Source organism: Ovis aries, chromosome 2 (assembly GCF_016772045.2).
Source record: "Ovis aries strain OAR_USU_Benz2616 breed Rambouillet chromosome 2, ARS-UI_Ramb_v3.0, whole genome shotgun sequence".
NCBI lineage: Eukaryota > Metazoa > Chordata > Mammalia > Artiodactyla > Bovidae > Ovis > Ovis aries.
Genome location: NC_056055.1, coordinates 245,056,484 through 245,068,226, shown reverse-complemented (window position 1 = coordinate 245,068,226; position 11,743 = coordinate 245,056,484). Strand labels below are relative to the sequence as shown.

Genomic DNA, 11,743 nt, shown 5'->3' with positions numbered 1-11,743 from the left:
ATATTTTGCTCTAGGTGGTGGTTGTGTAGGTGTGTACATCTGTGAAAACTGAGCTGCACAAGTGTGTGCATCTTGTGTAAATTATGCCGCAACTTTAAATTGCATATTCATAGCTGTGCCGGGTCTTCGGCGTGGTGCGTGGGCTTTCTCTAGTTGCAGCGGGCAGGGGCTTCTCCCTGCAGCGGCTCCAGAGCACGGACTCAGTGGCTGTGGCCCACAGCCTTAGCTGCTCCGTGGCCAGGTGGGCTCTCAGCTCCCCAGCCGGGTATCGAGTCCATGCCCTGCACTGGCAGGCGGATTCTTAACCACAGGACCACCAGGAAAGTCCCTCTGCCACGATTTTAAAAAATGCACACTCATGCCCTCAAGAAGCACCCTGATAAGCAGGACCGGCGAGTGGTTCTCGTGACCATAAAAGAGGCTGATAAAACAGGCTGAGCCCCCTGGATATGCCAGGAGGGAGCCGGGTTCTTCTGAAACAGCATCTGATACAACTGTTTCAGCTGGAGTACAGAGCAGGCGCCAGCATCTCCATACTAAGAGGCGAGGAAAACGAAGCTCAGAGAGGTGACATGCTGTCCGAAGTGACAGCACAAAAAGCGAGGGAGCCAGGCTGGACCCTGGCCCACTCCTGCCGGCTGGCAGCTGCCCTCCCTGCCTGCCCTGCCCCACGCCCCCTGCTCTCCAGGGCCGGAGGCAACGACGGCCCCTCCCTGTACTGGATGCGAAGCTCCTGTGAACTAACCGCTTCGGAAATGCATCCATCCTCCCCTCTGCCTCCTCCCTCGCCACAGATCGCTGAGGTCAGTCCTGGACCTGGTGTGTGTGTGTATGTGTGTGTGTGTGTGTGTGTGCGCTGAGGTCAGTCCTGGACCTGGTGTGTGTGTGTGTGTGTGTGTGGTGTGTGTGTGTGTGTGTGTGCTGAGGTCAGTCCTGGACCTGGGGGTGGGGGGTGGGGTGTGTGTGTGTGTTTGTGCTGAGGTCAGTCCTGGACCTGGTGTGTGTGTGGTGTGTGTGTGTGTGTGTGGTGTGTGTGTGTGTGTGTGTGTTTGTGCTGAGGTCAGTCCTGGACCTGGGGGGTGTGGGGTGTGTGTGTATGTGTGTTTGTGCTGAGGTCAGTCCTGGACCTGGGTGTGTGGGTGTGTGGGTGTGTGGGTGTGTGTGTGTGTGTGGGTGTGGGTATGGGTGTGGGTGTGGGTGTGTGGTGTTAACCCAGGGGCTTTTTCAACTCCTGGGTTCCCCCAGCCCAAGTACTAGGAAGGTTTGAGGTTACAGTTCCCACCCTTAGTTCTTGTTCCCAAGTGACGCAGCCCAGTGCCTGGATCCAGAGGATTATCAAATGTTTATTTGGAACAACAGCCACCACCACCACCACTGACTCACTTCTTGTGTTTATGTGCGTTAGTTGCTCAGTCGTGTCCGACTCTTTGTGACCCCACGGACTGTAGCCTGCCAGGCTCCTCTGTCCACGGGGATTCTCCAGGCAAGAATACTGGAGTGGGTTGCCGTGCCCTCCTCCAGGGGATCTTCCCAGCCCAGGGACTGAACCGGGGTCTCCAGCACTGCAGGCAGATTCTCTACTGTCTGAGCCCCCAGGGACGCCCCACTCACTTCTTATCTTGTGCCCCAAACTCTGCTCCTCAGTGTGTCATCTTGTTAATCCTCACCAGTGATCCTCCAAAACATGTCCGTTAGCAGCTCATTTACAGACTGGGGAAACTGAAGCTCAAAGGGGCTGACCTCCCAAAGCCTCGCAGGGAGGAAGTGCAGAGCTGAGACGGAAACCCCTGTCTGGCCAACTCCACACCCATGCTCTGAACCAGAGCATCACGCTTGGAATCCTGCATATCACGGCTGAAAAGGGCCCCTTGAATCAGTCTGTTCCAGCCACGCCATTTTACAGATGGGAAAACTAAGCACGTCTTGTGGAGGGCCGCAGGCTGAAGCTACATCTCAGCCCTCGGCCTTGCCTTCGGTGACCAGCTCGGGGGCAGGCCCGCACACCTGGGGGCGGCGCGTGGGAGGCAGGCTCCAGTTGCAGGCAAGCTAAATATTGACAGCGGTGTTTACCCTGTAACCCGACTCCTGCCTGCCGCCCTGCCGAGGAGGGGAGGAGCTGGTGGGGAGGAGCCTGGGGAAGAGAAGGGTCTGTCTTCTGGGTCAGGGGCTGCTCCTTACACTCGGGGAGCATGGTCAGGAGGCTGGGGACGTCTCCAGCCAGGGGCTACTGGGAACCTGGTCCGGAGCCCCCAGGGCAGTGCCGGGAGCTGGGAGATAGGGGTCTGGGCTGGGGAACACAGGCCTGGGTTTCAGCCCTGGCTTGGCCACCTGTTGGCCATGGGATCACGGGCAGGTGGTGAAGGGGGTGGGCGGAAGGACCTCACCAACTGTCAAGTGCTGGGCAAAGGTGAAAGGTAATCAATATGTCGGCCTGGCCAGCGTCCAGCCCCGACCAGCTCCCAGGGCCTCAGGCCACTGCCCAACAGCCCATCCTCATCCCAGGGGTTTTCCCAGGAAGGCTGTTTCTGCCAAATCCAGTGGCAGTGTGGGACTGAAGCCAGAATCTTGAGTAATCAGGAGGCTGCTGCCCGCTTACAGGTCCTAACTCCCTAACTGGTCACTGAGCCTCAGCCTTCCCAGGTCCGTAATGGGGAGGAAGCTGCTCCCTGCAGCTGGTGTGACGGTCACAAGGGTGACATGTAAGTGCCAGGCACACGGTAGACGCTCACGTTACCCTGCAGTCTTTCCTCCTATAAACCAGGGCTGTTGAATTAGGTGGTTACTAATCCCTCTTTAACACAAGCACTTCAAGATTTTAAGGAGATCGAGCAGCCAGGCCCGCCTCCCTGAAGTTGGATCCTCCCTCAGCTTATTTCCTGAATGTTTTCCAGAAACTTGTTCCTCTGTTTACATCTGCCCCTCACTAACTCACCCACCAGGAGGCATGTGGGGAGAGGGAGGCTTTCTGAGGCTTGTCAGTGAGCTGAGACAGGCCCAGGCACCCCATCCTCAGGACCACTGGGGAGAGGGCAGGACCCCCGGGTCTTGACTCCCAGCGGCCCCCTCTGGCAGTGGGGGTCAGTCAGCACTGGTTACTCATTAAACTTTGCCCCCTGCCATACTATACCTCTTTCAGTTCAGTTCAGTCCCTCAGTCGTGTCTGACTCTGCGACCCCATGGACTGCAGCACACCAGGCTCCCCTGTCCATCACCAACTCCCGGAGTTTACCCAAACCCATGTCCATTGAGTGGGTGATGCCATCCAGCCATCTCATCCTCTGTCGTCCCTTCTCCTCCCACCCTCAATCCCTCCCAGCATCAGGGTCTTTCCCAGTGAGTCAGTATCTCCTTACTGTCCTCTCTCCAAAACCTAGCTCCTTGGAAGCCTTCCATTCCATCACTGTGGCCCGAGGAAGCAGTTCAAATGCCGCCTCCCCTGGAAAGCCTTCCCTGATACACCCCCATGGCCAGGGGGACCTTGAAGCTGCATCCCCATTTTCTACCTTGTTTCAGAACTTTTTGGAAACTTTGCCTTTCTCCTCTGTTAGACCAAAGTTCCTGGAGACCTGCTAGTTATTTGCATGAAAGCAGGAGAAGAGGAAGGTCCACACCCACAGGGCAGGGGGCTCTGGGAGACCTCTAGGGCCAGAACCCCTCCTCGGCGCACTGCACACCCTGGGCAGCATGATGGGAGTGTGGGGTAGGGTTGGGGGGCAGCAGTGGGTGTTCAGGCCACTGTGGTCTCTCCTGGGGCCGCTCCGGCGGTCTCCTAATGGGTTTCCTGGCCTCCAGCCTTGCCCTTTCCCTCCATTCTCCGCAAAGCAGCCTCTGCGATGATCTCAAAAATGCAGACCTGACCACGTCACTCCCCTCACTGCCCTTAGGATCCAGCCCCAAATCCTGAACCCGGCCCTCCCTGCACATGTCCACCCCAGCCACCTCCCAAGCGTCATCTTCTGAGCCTGCAGGCGAATTTACTCCTGAGAGCATCAAGTTTTGTCCCATCTCCCACTTACTGCTTCCCCCGCCTGGAATGCTCTTCCCGGTCTCACCCATTCTTTAGGGCCACAACCTTCATGGCATGGCCTCTAAGGCAGCCTTTCTCCGGCCCCAGGTTGCCCTATCTGTGCCACAGCACCCTGTGTGTCTCCTTGGTAACAGAAATCACACTTGTAATTTCCTACTCCATATCTCCTGATTGCCAGACTGAAAAACAGACCTCCCAGTCTCATCCACACTGATGCCCGCAGCCCCAGCTCCTGGCACTATGCCAGGCATACTTTTTTGGTGAATGAATGAATGGGCGGACAAATGAATGAATGCGGCACTTTGACCAGGGCAAGGCGCTTACCTAGTTAACTGAAAAGAAAAAATTGAGGGGAACAAAAAGTCGTAAACATTTGCTGATGGCTCCTCCCTTGTTGCTGTCACCGCTGACAGCAAAGTGTGGACTTTAGCCAAGCTGTTTGTGTCTAGGCCAAGCCTGCAACTTTCTGCTGAAGCCACCCCTTAGCCCTCCTACTACTTAAGTCCTGCTTCTCCCCTGTATAGGGCTTGGCCTCTCCAATTCCATCTGGGAAACAATGTATCTGTTCTTTAACAAAAGTTAATAAGGTGCCTATAAGCAATAACCCGACAGACAGCACAGTGGCCTGGCCACCCTGGGGAAAGATACTTTGTACTGGGAACTCCCTGCAGACTGGCTCAGGGGGCGTGCGGCTGGCCTCCCATCCTCAGTCAGTGATTTTGTTGTTGTTCCCACGCTCAGTCATGTCCGATTTTTGCAACCTCATGGACGGCAGCACGCCAGGCTTCCCTGTCCTTCACCATCTCCCAGAGCTTGCCCAGACTCATGTCCATTGAGTCGGTGATGCCATCCAACCATCTCGTCCTCTGTCGTCCCCTTCTCCTCCTCCCGATCAATCATACTTTCCCTCAAGTTCTCAACAGTTTGTGAAGCATTTCTATGTCGCGTACTCGGTGGTATTGGCCTGTGATCCTGACAAGGAGCAAATCTGCTGCACTTGGCAGGAAAGGGGGCGCAGAGAGAAGGAACAGCTGACCCAAAGTCACGCAGCAAGTGGGTGGTACACCCAGTCTTGACCCTTGGGAGCTGGACCCGGTTCTCAGCTCAGCCACTTACAGTAAAAATGACTGCCGACCCTCCAGCTCAGCCCCTAGTTGGGAAGCTAAAGAAACATTCTCAGGGCTCCACAAGAGCAGGCTGGGCCTCCTTCCCCCAACCTGTCTGTCTGGGAACCCCCCAGACATCCAGGAGGTTTGTGCGTGCTCTGGCACCATCTTGTTGTGTGACCCTGGACAATGTCCTTTGCCTCTCTGTGCCTGCTGCTGGGCAGTATAAGGACAACCAGAGACAGGAGGCACAAAAAGCCTCCTAAGAACCCTCATCTCCCAAGCCTGCCGGTGAAACCTCTGAGAACAGCGCTGACTCCCTGCCAAGGGGTTAGAGACCAAGGTGGGGAGCTGGGGACCATCAAGGAGATGGAGGCAGGACACAGGAAACAGCCCATGCGCTATCCGAGCAGAGCCCCGTTAGGAACCCAGGGGCCAGGGGAAACTTGGCAATGCTGGCAAGAACGCTGAATTGTTTAAAACCCGTGGAGCAGGAGAGCCAAGGAATAAACACTCTAGCAGCCCTGAATCACCCCCACCTCAGGAATGAGCACAGGGCCTGGTGTTTAGGAGAAACCAAAATGACAGGGGCCGAGGAGCCTGACGTCAGCCTTCTTCCCACCCGCTCGCAGTGGACCAACTACCCACTGTGGAGCTCTGGCCTCTTGGCCTGCCCCAGCCTCCCACCATCCAGCCCCAGCAGCGTCCCCTGCCACCTTCTCCTCTCTCCTGCCACTCTGCTGCCCATATGCCAAGCAAGCCCCACTGAGCCCTTTCCAAAAGTACTTCCCACACTCCCACGCCTCTGCTCACACAGGTGCCCCGACCTGGGATGTTCTTTCCAATTCAGATGCCACCTGCTCGGTGAAGCTTTCTCCCACCTCTCCATCCAGAAGGAGCCCTCCCCTGGCAGCATTGCACCACCTCTCCTAAAGACATGCCACCTAGCCTGAGGATGGTGTAGACATTTATGGACTAATGAAAGCCCTCTTTTTTTTTTTTTTTGGCCATGCTCTGTGCCATGTGGGATCTTAGTTCCCTGACCAGGGACTGAGCCTGGGTGCCCTGCAGTGGAAGCGCAGCCCCTAACCACTGGGTGGCCAGGGGAAGTCCCATGGAAGCGCTCTTACCATGGTGTTTATGACCATTGTTTTCCTCTCTAGACAGGACTTGGCGTATAGAAGAGCTCAATAAATCTTTGTTGAATGATGAGCTAATGCCTGATTTTCCAAGTATCACCCTCCCCTTTTTCTCCCCACACGGTAAACTTGAATCCTTCTTCTGTACTTAGCAAATAGGTTAGATCTCAGGCAGAACTTCCCACCTTGAGCTTAAGGTTGTATCAGAAAGGAAACTAAGCTGTATTCAAGTAAAGCCCTCTTGCTGGGTTGGCTCACCAAATCTGTACACCATCCTCGAGAGAGAAGATATATCATCTCATTTCACAGATGAAGAGGAAACAGAAACTCGGAGGTGATGATGTCACCTGTCCCTCTGGGGAAGTACAGGAACCAGAATTCAAACCCAAGTCTGTCTGAGGACAAAACCAGGGGTCTCTCTCACAGGCTGGAAGGTTGTAAGGCTCTGAAAAGTGTCACCAAGGCAAAGTGACCTCTCCTTCTTTAACTGATTTTTGAGAAGGATAAATTTCTCTTTCTGAGTAACTAAGGTGAGGGTGGGCTTGGAGGCAGAGTGGATGATGATATGAGCTCGAAGTCACCCTTTTTTTATTTCCCATATACTGAGGCCTTAAATCAAGTGCCGATCCACTTGGGAGTGAGCACCCTGCCACTGCAACTGTTCAAGAAGGGCAGTCCAGGGGCGAGGTTCCTGATCAAAGAGGTAGGTTGGATCCAAGATGGTCTCTAAGCACCTCTAGGTACAGAGTCAAGTCATAACTTCATTCTTACTGACTCTGGAGTGGCTCGTGGTGGTGCAGGGGAGGCAGACACTCCTGGGCGAGAAAAGAGGGGACTGGCTTGAAGGGAAGAAGAACGGGATATTCCGTGGGACTGGCAGCCACCATCACTGACTCATGCCCTCCTCAGGCCCTACGCGGGGCCCTGTATCCACTCCACAGGACACAGAGCAGGACTTGAGAGAGAATCGGGGGGGCCTGCCCTTGGAGAAAACAAGCCACGGAGAAGGAGGTGGCCTTGGCCTCCATAATGGCAAAGTGGCCACCAGGCCCCAGAGAGGCACTGAAAGATCGTGGCTTTCCTTCCAGAACAACCCTCCTCTCTAAAACAGCCTCAACGAATTCAGCCTGACCTAACGGATTTCTCTCCGGGGACTTCAGAAACACTGCCACCCACCTCCCCCGCCCCCCCCCCCACGATGTCCCCACGTCCCTTCTCCCTGGTGCCACTGCCCATCCGAGTCAGTGGCCTCAGCAACCCCCTCCGATGAAGACCCATTACTGGGACATGCTAGGGAGACCAGATCGCTGGGCTTAGGGTCCCCCCAGGGGCCCCTGGTCTCTGACAGCATCCACTCTCAACCCTCAGGGCATAGTGGATCCGCAGTCCCGGGGCGCCCGAACTACTCCTCCGAAGCTCTCGGCGCAGCCACCCACGACGCTCCAAGCCGAGCCCCAGCCCCAGCCCCGCCTCAGAGTCCCGGGACACTCAGGTCCTACCGAATCCAGCACTTCGGATGGTCCCCGACCCCCTTACGGAACCCGCCGAGGGTCTCCAAGCCCAGCCGCGTTCAGGGACTTCCGGACGCCCCAGCGCAAAACCACACCAAGGGAGCACGAATCGAAGCGGCACCCCGACCCCTCCAGCCGCCCCCGACGGAACAGAGCGCGGCGCCGCAAGGCGAGCCGAGAGCGGCCCGCGCGCCCCCCGACTGCACGCCTTCCCACTGCCGCAGCCGGCGCCCAGGCCCCCCGCGCGCCGGGCCGGCCCCGAGTCCCACCCGGGCGCCGTCGAGTCGGGCCGGGCGCGGCACTCACCATCGCTCGCGCGCTCCGCTCCGGCCCCGCGCCGCGCTCCCGGCCCCACTCCCGGCGCTCGGCCGCGCTGCCCGGACAGCGAGGTTGGGCCCCCGAGGGTGAGCGCGGCTCGCGCTACGAGCCCCGGGAGGCGGGCCCGCCGACGGGCCAATGGCGGGGCGCGGGGGTGCGGGCCCGGGCGGCGCGGCCAATCACGGCCGGGGCCGCCTCCCCCGCCCGCGCCCGCGCCTTAACCCTCGGCGCGCCAGGGCCGCGGCCAGGGGGGCCGCGTGCGCACCCCCGAAGGCCGACCCGGGCTGGGGCTGCGGCGCCGGACGCGGGCTCCAGACCTCGCCGAGACCCGGCTAGGGGCCGGCCAAGGCCAGGGAGCCGCTCAGCTGCGTTCGTTGCGCGGCGCCGGGAGCCTCGGCGACCTTTGTCTTCCTGCTTGGTGCCTGCACGGAGTATGAGCCAGGACATTGCAGCTGCGCGCGCGCCCGTGTGTGTATAAGAGTGAGAGGGAAGAGAGAGAGAGAGAGAGAGGGTGTGTGTGTGTGTGTGATGGATCCCGTGCGCGCCTATGTGTTTCTGTGTGACGGAAGGCAGAGACTGACTATGAGGGTTTGTTACTGCGTGCTTCTATGTGTGTGTGTGTGTGTGTGTGTAAGAGGGAAGGAGGGTGTGTGTGTGCGTGCGTGTTTACGTGGGCTGTGCGTGTGGGGGTGGGTGGGCTGTGTGTGTGTGGGTATGTAAGAGGGAAGGAGGGTGTGTGTGTGTGTGTGTGTGTAAGAGGGAAGGAGGATATGTGTGTGTGTGTGTCTGTAAGAGTGAGAGAGGCTTGAGAAGAGGAGGGAAGGAGCCAGAGAGGACTGGTGCTTCTCCGCACCTGCACTGGTCTGTATGTCAGGGAAGGACTGTCTCTGCATGTGATTGTGTGATTGCCTGAGTGAAGGAAGTGTGTGTCTGTGTATCTGTATGGTGTGTGATCTGTACTCTTGGGCCTGTTGTGCACACACGTTGGTATGGTAGAAAGACATTCTGTGTCTCAGCTGTAAACAAGTAGAAACCAAACCCTGTGGTTTTGTGGTGTAGCCTGTGCTTGTTTGCATGTGCAGACCTGCGAGGGCCGTGGCTGTTATTTGGTACAACTGTATATGCAGCCCAGTTTGTGAAAAAGAGCGAGAAAAAGATACAGCCAGAGTGTGTTTTGTCCATGTGACTTTGTGATTGTGTTGTGTTGAGAAAGAAAAATTAATGTGGGTTAATTTCTAAGATCAGTGGATGGTTAGGAGAAGCAAAGACATTCCAGAGGACATGGGGGTTGGGGCACTGAAGGATGTATATGAGTTCATGAGGCCAGAAGGAAAGACCTGGGGAATCTTGCCAAGCAGCCATGGGGGACAGAGGTAGATTTGAGGGGGGGGGGGAGCTGGCAGCAGCCCCTCCTCAGGAGCTGGCCCAGAGTGACTCTGCAAAGGAGAGGTCTGGGCACACGGTGCCAGGAGCCAAATGGGACCATGGGACCTGGGCAGTGTATGTGGCTACCTGGAGGGCAGGGAGGGGGCTGGGGAAATAGCTCTCCCTGTTTCCATTCAACAGCCTTCTGAATTCTCCAGCGTGGAGGGAAGCAGACAGGGAGGGGGGCCACTTGCCAGAATTCACAAAGTTTGTTGAGTGCCACGGATTGAAAGAAGGCAGAGGTGGGCCCTGCCCTGAAGGTGACCAGATCTTCTCTGGACTGAAGGTCTGCGCCTTCTCGCCATCCTGGAGGACTGGTAACTTAGACTATCAGCTGCCCAGACCATTCCTGGGAACTGCATCCTAATGTCTGGAGGGTCATTCTGAGATCCGGGGAGACCGGAAAATGGAACCAGTTATCCTGGCAGTCCACTTACGAGTGATGTAATTCAGGGGATTCCCTTCTCTCTGAGCCTTGGTTTTCTCCTCTGTAAAGTAGGATTTGTAATTCCCGCCTACCCCTCAGTACTGATGTGAAGATTTAATGAGTTATTGTATACATGGGCTCTTTGTAAGCTATGAATCACTGGAAAACGTTGAGCGTTACTCCATTTCTATAAAGTCCAAAGCACCTTGACGCTGTCAGAAGTCAGGCCAGCCTTGCCTCTGTGGAAGGAATGACTGGAAGGGGGCACTGGGGGACTTCCAGGTGCTGGTAGAGGGTGGCTTGCGGATGGGAGGGCTGGGCACAGGGATGTGCTGTCTGTGAAGACTCCTTAGGATCTGTGCCTTCTTTCTGTATGTGTCATACTCCAACCGCATGTTCCCTAAAGAAGAAAAGAAAGGTCAGGTATCCTGACCGCGGTTCTTTCGCTCGCATGATGGGCATCCTGGATTGCTGTATCAGTGAGGCAGGAGCTGGGCTGAGTGCTGGGGATGTACAACAGTGAACAGGACAGGATCCTGACTCTTCCAGAACACCGAGAAGGGGCCTGGCTTTTCCACTTCTGAAGGGGACACACCGGCAGGGGAGGCGGGTAGCCAGAGGCAGACCCTGCTCTGGCGGAAGCACCAGGGCTAGAACTGAGCACTTTGAGCGCTCGGGCTGGGTCTTCTCTGCTCCATCCCACCAGGCTGCCAGGGAAAGACAGATCCTGGCCTTCATGCTGCTCAGGGCACAGCAGGGAGGTGTGCTGCCCATTCTGACCCTCACCCCCAGCTCCTCAGGGGTCCCCAGTATTCCCCTCCCCAAACAGCCTAATGGAAACAAACCTACTCTACAGATGCCATGATTCCCACCCTAGCCCCCTGTTACAGGTGAGGAAAATGAACGTCCAGAGAGGGCAAGCGACTCCCCCAAGGTGGCACAGTGAGTCTAAGAGGACTTGCTCCTTCGTTCTGGCGCCATACTGCTTCTGTTGGCGTTTGTGGGCTCTCTGTGCTGACAGAAACGTGGGCAGCTGTGTGGCAGGGGAACCCGATTCCCTTGTCAGGCTCCTATAGACTGGATGTTGAGGATGCTTCTGCCAAGCACTCAGGTTTCTGGGTACAGTAGTCAGAGCATCAGGGCTTGAACTGGCAGAAAACCTACCTTAAACTGGTAAGGACAGGGTCGAGCAAGCTCTAGGTATAGCTGCACTGAGGAGCTCAGATGATGTCGTCAGGATTCAGGGTCAATCTCTTGGTCCCTCAAGATTCTTTCCCTCTCTACTGATCTCATTCTCTGGCAGGCTCTCCTCCTGATCACAAAGTGGCTGCCAGGCAGCACTAGCCATGCCTCCTACTCTCCGGCTGCTCCGGCAGAAACAGACTCTTTTCCCAGAAGTTCTAACAGCGTTCCCCAAACCAAGTCTCATTGGCTGTTACTGAAACATGTATCCATGCCTTGGCCAGTGTGGCCAAGGGTTCTGATTGGCCGGGCCACTAAGCCTGAGGGTCTCAGAGGTACCTGGTGTTTGAGTCTATGTGGGATTTCTAGCTACCCCAGCCTCGGGACTCATCAAGATCCAAGAAGTGTGAAAAGTGAAAGTGCAAGTCGCTCAGTGTGTCCGACTCTTTCTGACCCCATGGACTTTGCATGGAATTCTCCAGGCCAGAATGCTGGAGTAGGTAGCCGTTTCCTTCACCGGGGGATCTTCCCAATGCAGGTCCAAGAAGAATCCTTCCGAATTTGTGGAGAGGCTTTATTTCATAGGCCTTCGATAAATGGCAAGTTTT

At 56.5% G+C, this 11,743-nt stretch overlaps 1 protein-coding gene across 1 annotated transcript in view; it reads right to left on the bottom strand.

The window, feature by feature from the left end:
• Nucleotides 1-8,175, bottom strand: part of ECE1 (endothelin converting enzyme 1) — a 121,138-nt gene extending 112,963 nt beyond the window's left edge. Inside the window, exon 1 of the mRNA XM_004005152.6 lies at nt 8,090-8,175. Coding sequence (XP_004005201.2) covers nt 8,090-8,092 — 3 coding nt within the window. The 5' untranslated portion in view covers nt 8,093-8,175. The remainder of the gene's footprint in view (nt 1-8,089) is intronic.
• Nucleotides 8,176-11,743: the final 3,568 nt, after the last annotated feature.